The 22,985-nt window shown below is 41.9% G+C and overlaps 1 protein-coding gene across 8 annotated transcripts in view; it reads left to right on the forward strand.

The window, feature by feature from the left end:
- The first annotated feature begins 360 nt into the window (after positions 1–360).
- The window catches only part of LOC106561954 (PHD finger protein 21A), a 47,949-nt gene continuing 25,324 nt past the window's right edge, over positions 361–22,985 (forward strand). For 6 of the 8 annotated variants that reach the window (XM_014126433.2, XM_014126435.2, XM_014126429.2 and 3 more), the window contains exons 1-5: positions 361–621; positions 7,021–7,076; positions 11,625–11,723; positions 12,923–12,955; positions 13,403–13,468. In XM_014126433.2, coding sequence (XP_013981908.2) covers positions 7,035–7,076; positions 11,625–11,723; positions 12,923–12,955; positions 13,403–13,468 — 240 coding nt within the window. In that variant the 5' untranslated portion in view covers positions 361–621; positions 7,021–7,034. The remainder of the gene's footprint in view (positions 622–7,020; positions 7,077–11,624; positions 11,724–12,922; positions 12,956–13,402; positions 13,469–22,985) is intronic. The other 2 variants (XM_014126430.2, XM_014126432.2) reach the window with 2 other exon arrangements.

Genomic DNA, 22,985 nt, shown 5'->3' on the forward strand with positions numbered 1-22,985 from the left:
TCATTGCAAAGAGTTGGGGTATTTGTGTCCGACAATTCGTGAAAGTGGTCTGTACATACGAAGCGTTTCATCAAGTCTACATCCGGGTTTTTTTCCTAGGCAATGGAGGCATATCACCTCCGTTCCTTAGGCAAAGGGAAATAAATTCGCCGCACCGTCACATAAAGTAGATCCTCTACTAAATGCGATTTCATCTGTATCTATACATAGCATCACAATATACTGAATCGATTTAATACTTTAATGATATTATTGAATCAATCAGAGCCATTGGTGACTTGTTTTGTGTTAAGTGCCCCTTAGTTTTCCCTGCCCCGTTCTCGCTCACTCTTCCTACGCGCATTGATGTGCAATGTGCTCAGGATAGGGGGGTGAATGAGATTGACGAAGAGTTCTTGTTCTGTATCTCAGTTTTTCTCTTTATACTCAAATTAAATAGTGGGGAAAATTATCGGGAAAATCACATCATATGCAATGGAGTGTATTTGGATATTAAGTGGATAAATACACGCTCTGGGCGTTTTTCGGTGAAGAAGTACTACGGTGTTTGTAAATATTTATTTAAATAATTTGTGTGAGAAGAGCAGGGTTGGCTGCTGCTCAAGTGAGTAAAAGAGGAGGGTAAGAACATCTCGGGATCTTTCTATTATTATAAGAACTTTCATTTCCATCCCTGCTACTCTCTTTTATTTGATTAATATTGTCGTTTTAGATCAAGTGTATTCGCATTTTAGTCGAAGGAAAGCAGTCGCTGAGCAATCGTTTTGTTCATATATCCATATTCTAGGAGTTGGGTGATATTTTATAAGTGCCTTGCTATTGGAGGGTATTGAACGTAGTGCGTAAAGGGGATGATTCTAACTTGCGCTAAGCTTTACGCCTCAGTTATACAATAAAAACACCGTTTGCGAAGAATTTCAAAGCACAATTCAAATGTATTTCGTTGTGTAGCGAACTGCCGGGCAGTCATCCATTTCAGACGGATAATAAGATGTGAATAAGTCAATTGGTCTGCTTTTTAGTTGAACGAATGCTTTGTTGCTTGCCCTCTGTTTCTTTTTTCGTACAGGAACGCTTGTGTCGCGACGAGTAACACGTAATAGCGCCACAAAAGCGTTAGTGAATGCTATTGAGTAGGTTACCATTTCACGTAAAAATAAAACGTATCACATAAGTTCTTGTATTTTATTCCCAAAGAGGTTTGACATGTGCATCTCCTGCTCTTGCGTAGTTCATTTATTTTTCAAGTTTATACCATGTGATATTTAAGTTAATAGTGTAAAATAACTAAGCGGATTCTCATTGGACAACCAACTTGCTATTTGGAGGACCAACTCCAGCTCGTGAATGATCTTTAGTTAATTTAGTTATGCCGGAATCAAGTGGGAATTCAATAGTTTCTCCTGGTGCCCCACATACTAGCCTACTCTGAGAAAGAAGAATATTTACCTACTGAACAAGATATAACTCATTCTCAGGATTCGCTATACAGTTATTCCCCCCCATATAAATGTGGCCTAGCTGGTGAAATAGTGGGGGTAGTTGGTAGGCCCTATTCCAGTCGAACGGCTGAGATTGGGACGCTTGATATTGTATCAGTTTTTATTAAACGATGCCCTAATTATTAGTTTCTTTGAGTGACAGACGGGTGCAGTGACGTGTCAAGTAGGCCACTTTAGGAGTAGGACGTATAAGTCGACCCATCTGTAGCGTACATTTCTAGTTTTGCATCACGTTCATGTTTGGCCCCACTTTACATCATGTATTTAAACAGGTGCAGCGGAATTACAATGTAGGAAGGCTACTCATTGTTGTACTCACTTACTGCACTGTTGGAGCTAGGAGCACAAGCATTTCGCTACACTCGCAATAACATCCCCTAAATATTTGTATGCAACCGATACAATTTGATTTGATTAGACCATATGTAGGCAAAGCCTGGTCACATAGACTAGACGTAACATAGTAAACGTAAACCGAGAAAATCCAAATTAGTATGATATGTTACGTTTGGTATTGTTACTAAAGACAGAATGTTACTTAAGGCAAAAACAAAAGTAGGGTGTGTGTATAACGCGAACGTCTAGTAACCCAGCAGTTGCATGTTCGAATCTCATCACGGACAACAATAGCATTTTAGCTAATTAGCACCCATCCAGTACTGGTTCTGACCCCTTTTCCCTCCAGAACAGCCTAAATTCTTCAGGGCACTGATTCTATCCTCAGAGATGCTGTGGTGTTCAAATGTTATTTGATGAACAGAACCAGAAATGAACGTGATCTATACTGTTCCGGAACAGAACTGTTATTTTAAAAGTATGGGACCCAGTTAATAACATTATTTTACGTTCCTGACATTTTCTTTCCAGTCCCCCAAAAATCCAACAAAGTGCCTATGCAAAGCCTTTACTCTGTCACTCAGAAACGTGTGTGTGTGTGTGTGTGTGTGTGTGTGTGTGTGTGTAGGCTACCTGCCCCTCCCCCTCTGAAGCGTAGGTTACTAGCCTACTGACGACGTTACAAGTGTGATTTTGATATTATGGAGATATGTTTAATTAGAGAAGAATGGATTAACGTTTTCAATGCTAGTTAAGGATACTATAGTTATCAGGTTTCACATTGGATTTAACTAACTTCAAAAAGGTAAGACGTGTTTTTCATTCTAGTGCTGTTCTGCACACACAAGCTTGTCAGCTAGCTACACTGGTCTGTCCTTAGTGACTGGCAGCACAGTGTTTGTGTTTGTCTTTCATTATGATTAAACCATGCTGTTAAGCAAAATACAATTTGCGCATAACGACTTTCCTATACAGATCAAATAATGGTTCTGTTCAGAACGAAACGATTAGATTTTTTTTTTAGGTTCCAACCTCCTCTCCACACCACTGGCACTCTCTGTTGTCATCTATGCATAGTCACTTTAATAACTCTACCTACATGTACTTACCACCTCAACTAGCCGGTGCTCCTGCACATTGACTCTGTACCAGCACCCCCCTGTATATATTGTTATTTTTTTACTACTGCTCTTTAATTACTTGTTACTTTTATCTCATATTCTTATCCATATATTTTTTTGAAACTGCACTGTTGGTTAGGGGCTCGTAAAGTAAACATTTCACTGTAAGGTCTACACCTGTTGTATTCGGCTCATGTGACTAATACAATTATATTTGATTGAACGAATTGCAATTCGTAACATCATATGAAATGGATGATGGACATCCACAAATTAATACATACCATATGAAACGAAACATATCATACTAATTGGAGTGTTCTGGATTTACATTTACTATGTTACGCATACCCCTGAGTCCAGGTTGGTAGGCCTACAACTGTTATACCTATAGTATTAACATTTAGTATGCACATCATGAACAATTTCAAGGATTTCTGCAGAAAGTACAGGTTTTAGAAAATAAAGCCACTGTATCAGTTGATGATTAGATCTTTCATTGCAATGTCCTAACTCTCACACTATAAGTTGTGCATACCATCAAAGAGTGGACCATGAACAAAACAAAAACAATGGTGCAAATGCATTTAATGCATGACACTTTTATGTGCAAATAGCACTCGTTTTTAATATATGCCTGTAGGCTATGGTGTTCAAGCAATGACATTCCATGAGAGCGACATACTGTAACGTTTTTTCAACATAATTTGAAGCTATAAAGAATTGTTTACAAAGTTTTCTGTGATATCAAAAACAATGGACTAAGTGGTCTTTCGTTTTTTGGTTTTGATAATGTATTAACATGTCATATTCTTCAAAATCAAGGGATATAGACTATTTCCTGAATTGAAATTACTGGAACTCTTACAGACTTTTAGTAACCTACAGTATGAAAAAGCAGTGTACTTCTGCTAGATCATTTGAATAGTAGATCAGCTTCCTGATATGTACACTAAGGCTGGGAATTGCCAGGGACCTCCAGATATTATCTTAATATTTAGGTCCCGATACGATATGTATTGCGATTCTCACAATTCTATAAGTATTGCGATTCGACACTGCGATTGTATTGGCGTTTTGATGTTCCAAACATACTGCTCACTATTTGTCTGCTGCTGAGAGACAAGAGAGAGCATGAGAAAACAAGTTTTGATCAGTCATGGAAGTAAAAGTGCTGAAAATATGTTGGCTCACTATTTAAAAAGATGATGGAGAACAAGCTATAGGATGAAAAATACCGTAGTTTTTCCGCAGGTACAGCCGACTAGCGCTAGCTAACGCTACCTACAGTACATTCGGAAAGTATTCAGATTGCATCACTTTTTCAACATTTTGTTACGTTACATTACAGCCTTGTTCTTTTTCCCCAGTAATCGACACAATACCCCATAATTACAGTGAAAACAGGTTTTTAGATATTTGTACACGTGTGTGTGTGTGTGTGTGTGTGTGTGTGTGTGTGTGTATATATATATATCTAAAAACTGAAATACCTTATTTACGTAAGTATTCAGACCGTTTGCTGAGACTCGAAACTGAGCTCGGGTACGTCTTGTTTCCATTGATCATCCTTCAGATGATTCGACAACACGATTGGAGTCAACCTGTGGTAAATTCCATTGATTGGACATGATTTGGAAATGAACCCCCCTGTCTATATAAGGTCCCAACAGTTGACAGTGCATGTCAGAGCAAAAACCAAGCCGTGAGGTGGATGGAATTGTCCGTAGAGCTTCGAGACAGGATTTTGTCGAGGCACAGATCTGGGGAAAGGTACCAAAACATTTCTGCAGCTTTGAAGGTCCCCGAGAACACAGTGGCCTCCATCATTCTTAAATGGAAGAAGTTTGGAACCACCAAGACTCTTCCTAAAGTTGGCCACCAGGCCAAACAGAGCAATTGGGGGAGAAGGGCCTTGGTCAGGGAGGTGACCAAGAACCCAATGGTCACTCTGACAGAGCTCCTCTGTGGAGATAGGAGAACCTTGCAGAAGGACAACCATTTCTGCAGCACTCCACCAATCAGGCCTTTATGGTCAGACAGAATCCACTCCTCAGTAAAAGGCACATGCCAGCCTGCTTGGAGTTTGCCAAAAGGCACATAAAGACTCTTAGACCATGAGAAACTAGATTCTCTGGTCAGATGAAACCAAGATTGAACTCTTTGGCCTGAATGCCAAGCGTCACGTCTGGAGGAAACCTGGCACAATCCTTACAATGAAGCATGGTGGTGGCAGCATGCTGTGGGGATGTTTTTCAGCGACAGGGAGACTAGTCGGGATCGAGGGAAAGATGAACTGAGCAAAGTACAGAGATCCTTGATGAAAACGTGCTCCAGAGTGCTCAGGACCTCAGACTGGGGCGAAGGTTCACCTTTCAACAGGACAAAGACCCTAAGCACACAGCCAAGACAACATAGGAGTGGCTTTGGGACAAGTCTCTGAGTGTTCTTGAGTGGCCCAGCCAGAGCCCGGACCCGATCAAACATCTCTGGAGAGACCTGAAAATAGGTGTGCAGCAACACTCCCCATCTAACCTGGCAGAGCTTGAGAGGATCTGCAAAGAAGAATGGGATAAACTCCCCAACTATAGGTGTGCCAAGCTTGTATCATCATACCCAAGAAGACTCAAGGCTGTAATCAGTGCCAAAGGTGCTTCAACTAAGTACTGAGTAAAGGGTCTGAATACTTATTTTATTTGTGATAAATTAGCATACATTTTTAAAAACCTGTTTTTGCTTTATCATTATGGGGTATTTTGTGTAAATTGATGAGGGGAAAAAACGATTTATTCCATTTCAGAATAAGGTCTGTAACGTAACAAAATGTGGAAAAAGTCAAGGTGTCTGAATAGTTTCCGAAGACACTGTATAGTAGCCCAAAATAATATATCATGTTTACCTACTGAACAAAATAAAACTCATTTGCAGGCTGCAGTATACAGTTATTTCCCCCAAATAAAATAGGTAACTATCGATTTATTCCCCCATCACTAATGCACACCTGGACTGTGTTTTACCTATATACACCCTTCCCCAGAAGTTGGCATGTTCTCAAGGATAGTGAGCGAAGGATATGAGGATAGCAGGAGACAGAGAGAGAGTGAAAAAATGGGAGAGGGAGGAAGCCAGTCCACTCAGCCAGGTGGTGAGCCCATGTAATGGCTCCAATGTTATTATTGTTCTCTTGGCACAAGGCCCTGGCCAAAAATCAATCCGCCGGCTGGGAGGCTGTAACGCTGCTGCGATTTGACTCGCTCTCTTTCCCCGTTTTCACTCTCTATGAATTGCTCACACACAGTGTACAAAACTAGTAGGATGTTTTGGGGAGTTTGCACATTTGTCTCTCTTTATTTTCTTAGTACAACACATGCTAGCGTCCCTCTCCTTGCCCCTAACTGGGCTCGAACCAGGGACCCTCTGTACACATCAACAACTGCCTCCCACGAAGCATCGTTACCTATCGCTCCACAAAAGCCGGGGCCCACGCAGAGCAAGGGAAACAACTACTTCAAGGTCTCAGAGCAAGTGACGTCACCGATTGAAACGCTATTAGCGCGCACCCCGCTAACTAGCTAGCCATTTCACACCGGTAACATTAGCATTATAGTTCACTATCAGAAATCAGTAGGTTACTTTTAAATAAGTTGTACAGAATATCAGAATCTGTATTTAAATGTCAACGATTATCAAACTGTCTTCCAAAAAAAATACTGCATTTGTTTTATCCCGTTACTGTAGAACAGAAAATTGTCTAATGTACTATTAATACTTTAAAGGTCCAACCAGGCCAAGAGAACAGAGGGTAGTCAGAAAAAAAACAATTCCAAAACATTATGCTGAATCTTCTCTGGCATATCACAATCTAACGACTTAGTGGAGTAGCCTTGGGCCCTGACGTCTCTGAATGGGCTCTACGGTGTGAGAGAATAGAGTGGACAGCAAGTGTTTTGTGCCCCTGCTGTGGGTGAGGAAAGCCCATACTATGACATGCTGCTGGACGTTGTACTGCAACATTATTTAAGTGGAGTGGCTTATCTGATTCCCTCTTTTTTGTGTCACAGCTGCCACCCCCTCAATGCAAAATTGGATGGTGTTCAAAACTGAAGACTGTGTGAAGGTAAAGCCATGAACATGTATGGTGTGTGGATGTGTGTGTGTGTGTGTGTGTGTATTAAGGGTGTGAACGTTTAAATGCAATTGGGATCCTTAACACATAACTGAACATTTTAATCACAGTGCAGTTATCACAAAACATATGATTTTACATGTTATAGTCTAACTAGACGATAGGCTATAAAGGCCTCGGGAAAGTTGTGTAATTTAATTAAAACCAGAGAGGAAGATGTAAACTTAAGGCTACTTTGGTGAATTTGCGAGGCATGTTCGATAAGACATTGAAAGATACAGATAACCAAGACATATTCAGGCCCCTTGACTTTTTCCACATTTTGTTACGTTACAGCCTTATTCTAAAATGGATTAAATATTATAATTTTTTCAGCAATCAACACACAATACCCTATAACGACAAAGCGAAAACAGGTTTTTAGATTTTTTGCAAATGTATTAAAAATAAAAAACAGATACCTTATTTGAGCTCAGTTACATCCTGTTTCCATTGATCATCCTTGAGATATTTCTACAACTTGAGTGGAGTCCACCTGTGGTAAATTCAATTGATTGGACATGATTTGGAAAGGCACACACCTGTCTATATAAGGTCCCACAGTTGACAGTGCATGTCAGAGCAAAAACCAAGCCATGAGGTCGAAGGAATTGTCCGTAGAGCTCCGAGACAGGATTGTGTTGAGGCACAGATCTGGGGAAGGATAATCAAATATTTCAGCAGCATTGAAGGTTCTGAAAAATACAGTGGCCTCCATCATTCTTAAATGGAAGAAATTTGGAACAACCAAGACTCTTCCTAGAGCTGGCCGCCCGACCAAACTGAGCAATCGGGGAGAAAGGCCTTGGTCAGAGAGGTGACCAAGAACCCGATGGTCACTCTATAGCTTTGTCAGAGTTCCTCTGTGGAGATGTGAGAAACTTCCAGAAGGACAACTCTCTGCAGCACTCCACCAATCAGACCATTATTGTAGAGTGACCAGAGGGAAGCCACTCCTCAGTAAAAGGCACATGACGGACCGCCTGGAGTTTGCCAAAAGGCACCTGAAGACTCTTAGACCATGAGAAACTAGATTCTCTGGTCTGATGAAACCAAGATTGAACTCTTTGGCCTGAATGCCAAGCGTCACGTCTGGAGGAAACCTGCCACCATCCCTACAATGAAGCATGGTGGTTGCAGCATCATGCTGTGGGGATGTTTTTCAGCGGCAGCGACAGGGAGACTAGTCGGGATCAAGGGAAAGATGAACAGAGAAAAGTACAGAGATCCTTGATGAAAAGCTGCTCCAGAGTGCTCAGGACCTCAGACTGGGTGAAGGTTTACCTTCCAACAGGACAACAACCCTAAGCACACAGCCAAGACAACGCAGGAGTGGCTTTGGGCAAGTCTTTGAATGTCCTTGAGTGGCCCAGCCAGAGCCCGGACTGGAGAGACCTGAAAATAGCTGTGCAGCGACGCTCCCCATCTAACCTGACAGAGCCTGAGAGGATCTGCAAAGACAAATGGGAGAAACTCCCCAAATACAGGTGAGCCATGCTTGTAGTGTCATACCCAAGAAGACTCAAGGCTGTAATCACTACCAAAGGTGCTTCAACTAAGTACTTAGTAAAGGGTCTGAATACTTATGTAAATGTGATATTTCAGTTTTTATTTTATTTTAATTTGCACAAATTTGTAAAAAACTGTTTTTGCTTTGTCATAATGGGGAATTGTGTGTAAATTGATGAGTAAAAAAAACTACAATTTAATCAACTTTAGAATAATGCTAATGTAACAAAATGTGGAATAGTTCAAGGGGTCTGAATACTTTCAGAAGGCACTGTATTCACACCTCTCCCACTCGCTGGCTCGCCTGCTCTTTCTCTTTGCTAATGATGTGAGATGCAGCTTTTGATTGCCTAGTGCACTAGCTCTGACTTCGTCTACTTGGTATCCGGCCTGCCTATACTGTGCCCCTCCCCTCTCTCATTGTCTCTCGCTAGTTCGCTTTGAAAGATGCGAGCGTTTTGTGTTCACTCGTCTCTTGGAAAACGGTGTGCACAGTCATTTTAGCTTGAACTTCATGCTAGTTAAAGCTGCTTTCTCTGATCTTTACACCACACACACACACACAGCACCCCGAGCTTGGCACACTCCCCACATAACACACACACCCCAACTTAGCTGTCACAATCTTGACACTCAGAAATGGGAGTCAACACCGGGAGTCGACATGCAAGGAGAAGAGGAATCAATTATTTTGGAGTCAATTCTCCACCACCACATCATCGCTGTTAACAGTTGGAAAAATGAGAAAGGCAAGCGACAACAGCGAAGTCCTGTCTGGCAATACTTTGAGAAGTTAAATGAGAAGGTGGTGGAACTGAGGTACAGTAATTGTAGTACAGGTGCAATGCTTAACCATCAGAAAGGGACGCACCGTGAGACCCAAACCTTTGCTGGCAGCAGCACAGCTGCATTGTGAATTCACATGGAATTTTAATGACATTTTCTTGTCGTTTTAATCGGAACCCGCAAAAAGATTGGTTGTTTTAAACTTTAAGAAAAAACATTTTTGTCACGTGTGTGTGTGTGTGTGTGTGTGTGTGTGTGTGTGTGTGTGTGTGTGTGTGTACAGTTGAAGTCAGCGGTTTACATGCACCTTAGCCAAATACATTTAAATTAAACTCAGTTTTTTTCACAATTCCTGAAATGTAATCCTAGTAAAAATTCCAAGTCTTAGGTCAGTTAGGATGACCACTTTATTGTATGAATGTGAAACGTCACAATAATCGTAGAGAATGATTTATTTCAGCTTTTATTTCTTTCATCACATTCCCAGTGGGTCAGAAGTTTACATACACTCAATTAGTATTTGGTAGCATTGCCTTTTAAATTGATTTACTTAGGTCAAACGTTTCAGGTAGCCTTCCACAAGCTTCCCACAATAAGTTGGGTGAATTTTGGCCCATTCCTCCTGACAGAGCTGGTGTAAATGAGTCAGGTTTGTAGGCCTTCTTGCTCGCACACGCTTTTTCAGTTCTGCCCACAAATGTTCTATAGGATTGAGGTCAGGGCTTTGTGATGGCCACTCCAATACCTTGGCTTTGTTGTCCTTAAGCCATTTTGCCACAACTTCGGAAGTATGCTTGGGGTTTATTGTCCATTTGGAAGACCCATTTGCGACCAAGCTTTAACATCCTGACTGATGTCTTGAGATGTTGCTTGAATATATCCACATAATTTTCCTACCTCATGATGCCATCTATTTTGTGAAGTGCACCAGTCCCTCCTGCAGCAAAGCACCCCCACAACATGATGCTGCCACCCCCGTGCTTCACAGTTGGGATGGTGTTCTTCGGCTTACAAGCCTCCCCTTTTTTCCTCCAAACATAACGATGGTCATTATGGCCAAACAGTTCTATTTGTTTCATCAGACCAGAGGACATTTCTCCAAAAAGTACGATCTTTGTACTTTGCAGTTGCAAACCGTAGTCTGGCTTTTTTATGGCGGTTTTGGAGCAGTGGCTTCTTCCTTGCTGAGCGGCCTTTCAGGTTATGTCGATATAGGACTCGTTTTACTGTGGATATAGATACTTTTGTATCCGTTTCCTCCAGTATCTTCACAAGTTCCTTTGCTGTTGTTCTGGGATTGGTTTGCACTTTTCGCACCAAAGTACGTTCATCTCTAGGAGACGGAACGCGGCTCCTTCCTGAGCGGTATGACGGCTGCGTGGTCCCATGGTGTTTATACTTTCGTACTATTGTTTGTACAGATGAACGTGGTACCTTCAGGCGTAAGGAAATTGCTCCCGAGGATGAACCAGACTTGCGGAGGTCTACAATTTTTTTTCTGCGGTCTTGGCTGATTTCTTTTGATTTTCCCATGATGTCAAGCAAAGAGGCACAGAGTTTGAAGGTAGGCCTTGAAATACATCCACAGGTACACCTCCAATTGACTCAAATGATGTCAATTAGCCTATCAGAAGCTTCTAAAGCCATGACATCATTTTCTGGAATTTCCCAAGCTGTTTAAAGACACAGTCAACTTAGTGTATGTAAACTTCTGACCCACTGGAATTGTCATACAGTGAATTATAAGTGAAATAATCTGCCTGTAAACAATTGTTGGAAAAATCACTTGTGTCATGCACAAAGTAGATGTCCTAACCGACTTGCCAAAACTATAGTTTGTTAACAAGAAATTTGTTGAGTGGTTGAAAAACAAGTTTTAATGACTCCAACCTAAGTGTATGTAAACTTCCGACTTCAACTGTATATGTGTGTATGTATATGTATGTGTGTACATGCATACATGCATACATACATGTTTATAAACTAGTAATTCAATGTGAAGTGTTTTGGAAATGTCTACTTTAACGTCCACCTTTACTCAAGGTGATAGATAACATCTCCATTTTTACAGTGTTCTGTGGCCTGATGCCATGTCATTGCTTTGTTATCAGCACAACTTGATTTCACTGTCACAAGTCTTTATGTTGACATATTAGTATTCTTGTTGAATGAAGGGATAACATATCCTTCTTCCTGGCTGAACAGGCTGAAAGCTGTCCCGGACTGAGCTTCCGACAGAAAGGATCAATGATGGAATTACAGACCCTCCAAGAGGCCCTGAAAGCGGAAATACAGGTTCATCAGGTAATGGGACTATGCGTTTCTATGTTTTTCTGCCATTTAACCACCATTTGTTTACTTGATTAACCTGGAAATTATCATCAGAGGTGTTTCGGGAGGGAAGTTGGTAACACACCCAACTGTGAAACAGAATATGGTTGGGTTATTGTTAATTCACTCCATCAGATTCTTGCCCTCAAGACTGCTCCATGAATACTTTCTCCTTAGACTCATCCTATCTGTCAGCTTATCCACCGTCCTCTACTCTGCTTCCCCCGGCCTCTTCCTTCAGCGATTGTCCTTTAAGTATGGTTTAGTGTCGGGTTTGGGTCAGAAAAATATAGTTCATCCTGTTAAATGTATACTCTACACTCTTAGGGAAAAAAGGTGCTATCTAGAACCTAAATGGGTTTTTCAGCTGTCCCCATAGGAGAACCCTTTGAAGAACCCTTTTTGGTACCAAGTAGAACAATTTTATTGGTTCAATGCAGAACCCTTTCCAAAGAGGGTTCTACATGGAACCAAAAAGGGGTCTCCTATGGGGACAGCCGAAGAACCCTTTTGGAACCCTTTTTTTGTAGGAGTGTATGTATGTCTTATGGTTTGTATTTTCCTGCCATCCATAATGTTTCTGTTTTGAGGTTTGGTGCGTGATACCCTCCATCTGGTTCAACCCAAATACAGAAACCAGAAACATGAGGAAAACTTATCCCCACACATCTATCACTAGCCAGATGTACTCCTTTATAGAAAAATGCAAACGGGGCATGTGTTCATTACTATGAGACTGATCACATTAGAGAGACCCACATGTTCAGTGCAGTCAGTATGGTGTTCCTATTCGCAACCACTGAATGTAGTTCCCGGTGTGGCCCATCCAGTTGAGCATGAACCTCCTTGTTTGTCTGGAATGGATTGTACAGTGGGGAGCCATGAATGTGCTCTAAGGTTGCAGTATTGGAAGGTGCCTCTGGGGGCCACTGTGTCTACAGTTTGTATGGCTGTGACAACAAGAATGCATTAGGTACTGCTGCGTTTTAAAGGGGGGTGAGCGACAGGAATGTTCTCTCAGGAAACACGTAAAAACCTATTGCAAAACCTTTTCTCAAACCATTAAGAAACATTTGACATGTTAGGAAAGCCTCTCTCATTGCAATATATTATGTGTATCAATGAATTTGTTTTGTGGTTGTTGATAACTTTCTATGATTTCTCTCTCACAGAAACTAGTGTCCCAGATGAAGCAGGATCCACAGGTAAGCCCCGCCGCCTGTCACCAAGGCGGTTGTACCAGATTGCAAGGCCCAAATACAGTATACGCTTTCTGCTGTAGCAGCAGCCCATCCCACAATTCAGTGGTGTCCCTACATCCCAGCTCTGAGTTCCCCCTCATGTGGCTGACAGCTGTGGCTGTGGTAGCCCAGTGATGTGAGGGGATTACTCTTTCCACCTCACTTCGCTCGTCCCGTGGAAAAACGGTGTGCACAGTCATTTTAGCTTGGACATCATGCTAGTTAAAGCTGCTGTCTCGGCTCTTTGCGCCACACCTACACACACGCACACAAATACAGCACCCGGAGTTTGGCACAGTCCCCACATAGCACTCAAATCCAACTCAGCTGTCACAAATTAGTAGTTCTTCACAGCTATGTGTAAGGGAGCTATAACAAGCTTGTTGCTCTCTTTTTTTGTTGTTGTTGCAGAATGCTGATTTGAAGAAGCAGCTCCATGAACTTCAAGCCAAGATCACAGCGCTGAGTGAGAAGCAGGTAGGCAACTGAAACAGGAGAGGAGACCTGTGGGTGGCTCTGGGATTTCATGTACCATCTCACTGGCACACACCAAGGTTTTCCCCAGTCTTACATTACTGCACTGTGTATTAAAATGCTAGAGGTTCTCTGCATGACAGAGCCTACTTTCACTTCCTGCCAGAGCTATCCTTTCTTCTTCTTTTTTTTCCTTCTTTTTTTCCTTGTCTTTTTCTAGACAAGTCAATGTGGCAGATCTAAGAGTCCTGCATGCTACTGCACGTGATGGATGATTTCTGTAGAGTTGAGGGTGTGAGCCTGGGATCACTTTGAGTTGGGTTTTGTCTCCTGCTTGAGGCTAAGGGCTTAGAGTAGGTTTCTGACTGATCCAGTTTCATGGTACTAAAAAGCAGCACTCTCTGTGACGCTGTTAATATTCACATCCATTGACAACCATGGGATAGGTAGAGATAAGAGTCATTTGAGACTTTAACAGTTTATCGGACCCATGTACAGCAGTGGTGTAAAGTACTTAAGCACTACTTAAGTTGTTTTTTGGGGGGGTATCTGTTAGTGATGCACCGATATTACATTTTTGGTCGATTCCGATATTTTCCTTGCACAAAAAAAAACGATACCGATATTTAAAATTTTAGCAGCCTTTTTAAGCATTCTAGTACAGTTAAATAGTTAACACACACAAATAGACGCAGCATTCTAAGGCACTGCATCTCAGTGCAAGAGGTGTTACTACAGTCCCTGGTTCGAATCCAGGCTGTATCACATCTGGCCGTGATTGGGAGTCCCATAGGGTGGCGCACAATTGGTTCAGCGTCGGCCGGGATTGGCCGGGGTAGGCTGTCATTGTACACTGCTCAAAAAAATAAAGGGAACACTAAAATAACACATCCTAGATCTGAATGAATGAAATAATCTTATTAAACACTTTTTTCTTTACATAGTTGAATGTGCTGACAACAAAATCACACAAAAATAATCAATGGAAATCCAATTTATCAACCCATGGAGGTCTGGATTTGGAGTCACACTCAAAATTAAAGTGGAAAACCACACTACAGGCTGTTCCAACTTTGATGTAATGTCCTTAAAACAAGTCAAAATGAGGCTCAGTAGTGTGTGTGGCCTCCACGTGCCTGTATGACCTCCCTACAACGCCTGGACATGCTCCTGATGAGGTGGCAGATGGTCTCCTGAGGGATCTCCTCCCAGACCTGGACTAAAGCATCCGCCAACTCCTGGACAGTCTGTGGTGTAACGTGGCGTTGGTGGATGGAGCGAGACATGATATCCCAGATGTGCTCAATTGGATTCAGGTCTGGGGAACGGGCGGGCCAGTCCATAGCATCAATGCCTTCCTCTTGCAGGAACTGCTGACACACTCCAGCCACATGAGGTCTAGCATTGTCTTGCATTAGGAGGAACCCAGGGCCAACCGCACCAGCATATGGTCTCACAAGGGGTCTGAGGATCTCATCTCGGTACCTAATGGCAGTCAGGCTACCTCTGGCGAGCACATGGAGGGCTGTGCGGCCCTCCAAAGAAATGCCACCCCACACCATGACTGACCCACCGCCAAACCGGTCATGCTGGAGGATGTTGCAGACAGCAGAACGTTCTCCACGGCGTCTCCAGACTGTCACGTCTGTCACATGTGCTCAGTGTGAACCTGCTTTCATCTGTGAAGAGCACAGGGCGCCAGTGGCGAATTTGCCAATCTTGGTGTTCTCTGGCAAATGCCAAACGTCCTGCACGGTGTTGGGTTGTAAGCACAACCCCCACCTGTGGACGTCGGGCCCTCATACCACCCTCAGACACATGCACATTTGTGGCCTGCTGGAGGTCATTTTGCAGGGCTCTGGCAGTGCTCTTCCTGCTCCTCCTTGCACAAAGGTGGAGGTAGCGGTCCTGCTGCTGGGTTGTTGCCCTCCTACGGCCTCCTCCACGTCTCCTGATGTACTGGCCTGTCTCCTGGTAGCGCCTCCATGCTCTGGACACTACGCTGACAGACACAGCAAACCTTCTTGCCACACCTCGCATTGATGTGCCATCCTGGATGAGCTGCACTACCTGAGCCACTTGTGTGGGTTGTAGACTCCGTCTCATGCTACCACTAGAGTGAAAGCACCGCCGGCATTCAAAAGTGACCAAAACATCAGCCAGGGAGCATTGGAACTGAGAAGTGGTCTGTGGTCACCACCTGCAGAACCACTCCTTTATTGGGGGTGTCTTGCTAATTGCCTATAATTTCCACCTGTTGTCTATTCCATTTGCACAACAGCATGTGAAATTTATTGTCAATCAGTGTTGCTTCCTAAGTGGACAGTTTGATTTCACAGAAGTGTGATTGACTTGGAGTTGCATTGTGTTGTTTAAGTGTTCCCTTTATTTTTTTGAGCAGTGTATATAAGAATTTGTTCTTAACTGACTTGCCTAGTTAAATTAAGGTTACACACACACCACACTGACCAAAAAGTTCTTTTGTTGGCATTTACTTATGTCCCCATTACCAGTAAAACATAATCTAAACCTATTTTTTTCACTTACTTGCTGTGCTGTTTCGTTGTTCATTTGTTCAGTCGTCACATTCTCAATCAGATTTCTACACATTGATTACACTATCACTCGTATTTCATATGTCACAATGATTCATCGATACGTATGCTATGATTCTGGTAAAGTTGTCTCGCGCGCCTCCAGTGTAGGTCATTAAAAAAAGCTAGCTAGCTCATGGATGCAAACAATGTTCTTCCCCAAAAACATAGCAAAACGACATCTGTTTCAGTAGCTATAGTTAGTTAGCTAACTATATAGCTAGGTGTCATCATCTAAAATAACCCTAATTTATAAGACAGTTCTTAATTGATTAATGGTGGTCAGACCCATCTATGTGACGCTAGTCACAATAAGGATTAGCCACAACAGTGGACTTTGCGGTTAGCCTTCAAAATAAAAGTATGTCATAATTCTACAATTTGTATTCATTTGCATCACTGTCAATGACATACTTTTATTTTGAAGGCAAACTGCAAATTCGACTATTGTGCGTAATCCTTATTGTGGCTAGCGTCACAACACATAACCCGGTCCAGTAGAGCCTCGAGTTTCAAGCTACAATAGTCATTTACAACATTAACAATGTCTACACTGTATTTCTGATCAATTTTATGTTATTTTAATGGACAAAAAATGAGGTTTTCTTTAAAAAACAAGGACATTTCTAAGTGACCCCAAACTTTTGAACGGTAGTGTATAATATATTTTTTTGTTGCCAGCTTTTAATTCATTACATTCCTAAAGAAAATGATGTACTTTTTACTCCATACATTTTCCCTGACATCCAAAAGTACTCATAACATTTTGACAGAAAAACCGTCCAATTCACACACTTATCAAGAGAACATCCCTGGTCATCCCTACTGCCTCTGGTCTGGCGGACTCACTAAACACAAATGCTTCATTTGTAAATGATGTCTGAGTGTTGGAGTGTGCCCCTGGCTATCCGTCAATCTAGTAGTATTTTACTGGGTGACTTTCCCTTTTACTTGAGTCATTTTCTATTAAGGTATCTTTACTTTTGCTCAAGTATGGCAATTGAGTACTTTTTCCACCACTGATGTACAGTATATTTGTTATTGACTTACAAGTACAACTGGCATGCCTGCAGGCTAGCGTTAGTGAATTTGCCCCTCAACCAACCATTAACATATTCTTGTAAGAGCCTTTGTTTTGGTGATTTGAACTGAACAGGCTTTTGGAGATATGCTGTTTTTCCTCTTAATCACTTTGCTACATATATACTTACCCTGTTATTGTGGTTAGGTTGAGGGGCAAGTCTTGGGAATGATGAAGGTTTCTATTGCCCCTGTTGTCTAATTTTCTTTACAGACTAAAGGAAGGGGTGTGATTTGTGTAGACGTATCCCATTTGCTTTCCACCTGTCACTTATCGATCGTCCTCTCTCCAGGCCCTTTGTCGGCTCAACCAACGAGGTTTTTAAAACGTCAAATTTAAATGGTGTTTGGGAAAGGGCCTGTATTCACTTTCAAAAGAGAAATAATTGGCATGGTATTTGTGCAGAGGCCGACACTTTTGTTGTACCTTAATTGAGGCTGTTTGTGTTGCTATATTAGTTTTGAGAACCCTTAAGCTTTATGTTTGTTTAATGGTTGTGCTATGCGAGTAGTTGTTCATTTACTCACTGGGGATGCATGGGTATCTGATCTTAAGAGTAGTTTAACACCAATTGAGAGTTGTTCTTTGAGAATCAAGGAGAACATTCTACTGGAATTAGCATCAAACCTGCATCCCCATAGTCCCACCCAGACACTGCTTGTGGCGGTGCACTTTCTCAGTCTTTTCTTATTTCCCCCTCAAGATATGCTTAGTCTCTCCTGTATTCACTTTACATGGAGTCAATGTCTTCATTATTTAACTTACATGGAATTAATCCACACCTTGCGGCTCCGTGAGGGAAACATGTTTGAAATGTATTTGTTACTCGTGTGTGTGTGTGTGCACATTAGTGCTAAGCGATTAGTGCTTTTAGATTTTTGAGGTTGGTTCTGTTTCGGTTCGATTATTAAAAAATAATATATATATATATTATCAGTTTTCAGTTTCGATCAATTTTTTTGGAACATTCAATGCATTATTTGGGTTGAATGCTGTAACAACACAGAATAAACTATTAATAAAAGTCCCATGATGGTAGTGACTGCCCATTACGGCTGATCACGTATTAACCATTGTTTATTCACCTTACTTTAATTTAATAAAATAGTTATTGTGTATAATACATTTGTTTTATTTGATTGCTTTATTATTTCATTCCAAGTCATCATCTCTGTAGAACTGCCTATACTATGACAAAATCACTATTTTTAGTAGTTCTTTAAAGTAAATAAGTCACACTTTTATGACTGCTGAATACCAATTATCAACCACTTAGATCAGGGATGGGCCAGTTCCCGACTACACAAGCGGGTCCCGATCCAGAATTCTAAATAATGTCACGGGTCGAATCAGATATGATTGTCTCGAGGTACATGTAATTTTAACTGACTTTTCCAGAAGGACCCATATAGTTAAAAACGCGACTGCTGCAGTAGAGAGAGCGAGAGAGAAATTGTAGAATTTATGTTGCTGCTCTTTGCTTTTCACGTAGGTGGCACGTGTAGCTTGGCCTATTGCCAGCTCTATGGCTGGCAATAGGCCAGCCATAGAGCCTCTGTGTGAGGCAAAAGTTAGGAGATATCTATTCAATGGAAGATGGAATTAAAATGATGGAATTAGAAGTTTAAGGAGAAGGATCGGCTACAACGACCAAGAGCCAACAGGTAGGCTGCTACTACTATATTCTGAATAGAGTTGTTGTTTAACTGTGTAGGACAAAAAAAGCGCATGCAGCCTTAATTAGCCTACCTAGCTAGCTTAACTAGCTTCTCCCGGTTTGAAGACAGGTGCTATGTAATCATATTAGATGATGAATAACCTAGCTATGGCAGCTATTAGTCTACTATAGCGTGAGCCGGCTTGGTTGGTTGCAGTCTCATCTCTCCCTCCTCCCTGTGTATTAGCCTACACACACGGCACGGCCCCTGCTAGAGCGTCACTTCTCTCTACCTCCTCTCTGGGTCTGGATCCAACCAGGCCAATATGGAATGAGTCTAGTTGTCCTCAGGTCCGTTTGGAATGGGTCTCTATATTGTAAAAATGTACTTATTCACATTGGGTCCGGTTGGGAAAGCCCCAGGTCCAACGTTTTTGGACCAGTGAAGGACTCTAGTTTTAACTTACTGTTGCAAGTTAGAGTAGTAACATAGACAAGGTGCAATTTCTAAATTTGGCTGTCCATTAGAAGTTTTTCTCTTATGTCAATCACTGATAGTCACTTAATTAGCCCATGTCAGGAAAACAATGTTGATTGGTAAGTCAAGTGGCCAGCTATCTAAACTTAGCAATCATGGTCGAATTACCAGCCTGGGGACCCCCATTTGATTTTGTTAGTCAGCCTCACTCAAATGTCATATAAATAACTGCAAACATTTCTCTCCACCCTATGGCAAAATGTGTAGTGTTGCAGAAAACTTGCTTTAAAACTACTACATTTTCTCTACGTCCCATGGCAAAATGTGTAGAATTGTACAAAATGAACTCTAAAACGTAAACGTTTTCTTTCTGTCAAGCAGGAGACTGCTATAATATTTAGCTTGCAATGTGGTGGGGGTGGGGGGGAATGCACATGTGGGTATGTAGTGGACGTCACGCTGCCTGCTTAGTGAGTACCACTTCCTCCCGATTCGGCGCAAACTCGGGACCTCTGCCTTGCTAGCACACGTGATCGTCCTCCCTCAAGCGTCTTAGCCGATCGCGCCACCTCAAAAGCTAGCGAATGAGGCAACACAAGTGGGACACATAAGGCCGAGGAGTAAGTTTCACACGTGTTCGTGTGCTACAGGTACGCAGACCTGCGAGCAACTGCTACCCCTCATGAGGAGTTCCGTTATTTTGCTGTTGCCCCCACCACCATCAGAGTTGCCCATCCCTGACATAGCTCATGTATTTTCAGGTAGAGATACCTCGTTAAACAACTGCTCTCTATCCTTCTCGATTCTGCACATTCTTCTGTCTCTTCTCTCTCTCTGTCTTCCCCACACTAACGTAGCAAGCGTAAAAGAAGTAGGCGCACAATGTATTATGGTCACTGTAGTTAATTACCACGTTTTCTGCGCTAAACTATGTGGAATATTGGCCCTTTTGGAAAATACAACTCCCTACTACATCGCACAGTTCAGGCGTAGCAATCCTCAGTACTGTCTCTTTGCCCAGTGCTGAAAGGCAGGACACCTGCTGACGGAGTGTGAATAATACCAGGTTCATTTAACGAGGGTGGCAGGCTGCTCTGGCCAAGTATTTCAGCAGCTCAGCTATGAATTTTTAAAAGTGTTTTCTGTAAATTCACACTAGCAGATGATTTATATTCTGTGAAGTGTGGGGCCTCCACTAAGTCGATGTCGGGTGAGCGTAGCTTATCACAGGAACGATTAGATTATCATTCCATAGAGCATTTACATTTTTTTTTTAATCATACTGAACTATTCGTTGTCTGTATGAATAGAGGTAAATTGAGAGGATTACTTCATTCCATTACTATGTGTGAAAGACAAATACTCAATCTGAGGATTTTCCCGCTGAAATTAGTCACACCGGTGTGCTTTTGGCCGCACGACCTCCACTGTATTGTAACCAGAAAGAATGAAATATTAAAGCGCTGACTGAAGGTCAGGTTGGTTGTGTGTGTGTGTGTGGAGAAACCTGCAGGCCATTTCATGAACCTGAGCTGTTTTCATCTAGTGTTTCACACTCTTCGAGAGGATTCTGGCTGACTTATTTGCTGGACTGGCTTGATTGGGAGTTAGATACCGCAATGTTCTTGAGGAATATAATTTTGACATAAGTTGTGTAACACAGCATTTTGACGTTCTGCTTATAAACGTAGAAGTCATAATTGAATTGTTTGTTAATAAGCTTTTGAAAAAGGTCATTATAAGCAATTCATTCTTGTTAGGACCTTCGCATAGCCCCCATAATGCACGGATTACTTATTTTATGAGTGAAGAAACTTTTTCAGAAACCGTTTAGTTAAAATGTCCTGGAAGAGGCTATTAGCGTTCCACACATCAGCAGTTTTCATTGTGTGGACTGAAAAGATGTAAACTCTCTCTCACAATTGAATGAAAAGGCTCAACTCCGGAGATGTCACCCCACCGGGGCTAAGGAAGCAGCCAGGCTGTGCTTCTATAAATCATGCTGCAATGATCCAGCCATCGATTTCAGACTGGGCTTGTCTTTAGCACAGTTGAAAACCCTTAAAAATGTCTTCTTTTTTTTTTCATTTACAAAAAAAACCAGACATAAAGCTCACTTCTTGGATTTAAAATAAACTGCCATGCATTTTGCAGGGGTCGATACGAGGACCTGTCTTTCTACGATTTTATATGAATGCTGTTGGTCAATCTGTTAAAATTTTTACATTTCATGGATATGTTGTTGATACTATTATGTATGCAATTTCCCCGACTGCTGCCCTGACTGTGTCAACGCTACAGTCTGATTTTGCAGCTGTGCAGGAAGCCCTCCAAATAATCTCCAGAAGATGTTTTGATTGGATGCTTTGAAGTCCCTAGGACAATTCAGACAGCTGATTTATTTTACAATGAAGAATGTGTTCGTTTTAAATGAATGTGTTTTTGTATCTTAATGTGTATATTGTCTATATTTATGTTTATCTATACTTGCCTGTTTTATGTGCTTGTTTTTGTATTGTGCAGGGCTCATTTGCGAAAGAGACTCTAGTCTCAATATGACTTCCCTGTTGAAATAAAAGGGAAATAATCTGAATAGTTCTCAGAAAATCCTTGTTACTATGGAAGAGGAAAGTCGCATTTCGTTGTTATTTGTAGAGACTCAGTAGCTTGCCTTTCTGAGCGTTATGGTAGCTCTGTTGGCGAGTTTACATTTTATTGGCTTTTGAGAGGTATACCGCTGAGCATGCCCGTGAGAATAAAAGGGGTTCAACCACTGGTCAGATCTGGCCTGATAAACTTGGGACACATGGGAGCAGAAAGGGCTGAACCTACCTCTGATAACGTACTCCAGGGAGACTGTGCGTCAGTGAGCTGGTGTCTTATGTCTTTGTGGGTTGGCGCAGGACTTATCCATATTTTCAACCAGGTTTCAAGCAGTAGAGTAAAATTCCAGCATTCTGTGTTTATGATACTATGTGGAGATCCCTTCCTCTTTTAAGAAGTGTGCTATTCAATTTAGTCTGCAGAATTCCAAAGAAAAGGCTGCTGGTCCTCCTTTAAATGAGGAAGCTCTATTGTCTCGGAATACCTGTCTGCCTGTGTGGCTCCCACCCAGGGATAATAAAACACCTTGAGCTCCTCCACTGTAGAAATAATGACCCATGGCACTGAAACTAGGCACAATTGAATCGATTTATCTGCAGTCTGTCCTTTCTTTGACAGCCTCAATGGTCTGAATAGTACGGGCCATTTTATGAGGAGAGGAGCCCTGTGGGTCCAGAGAAATGGCACTGCGCTGGATGGTTGGGCTCGTCTCAACTGGCCTGCCCAGTACTGAATAGACAGACTGGCTGTGACGTGACATTATGGCTCACTGTAAAAGTCTTGCAGCTGTTGATAAGCTAAACTCAGCAAAAAAAAGAAACATCCCTTTTTCAGGACCCTGTCTTTCAAAGATAATTTGTAAAAATCCAAATAACTTCACAGATCTTCATTGTAAAGGGTTTAAACACTGTTTCCCATTGCTTGTTCAATGAACCATAAACAATTAATGAACACGCACCTGTGGAACGGTTGTTAAGACACTAACAGCTTACAGACGGTAGGCAATTAAGGTCACATTTATGAGAACTTAGGACACTAAAGAGGCCTTTCTATTGACTCTGAAAAACACCAAAAGAAAGTTGCCCAGGGTCCCTGCTCATCTGCGT

The sequence above is a fragment of the Salmo salar genome, chromosome ssa11 (assembly GCF_905237065.1).
Source record: "Salmo salar chromosome ssa11, Ssal_v3.1, whole genome shotgun sequence".
NCBI lineage: Eukaryota > Metazoa > Chordata > Actinopteri > Salmoniformes > Salmonidae > Salmo > Salmo salar.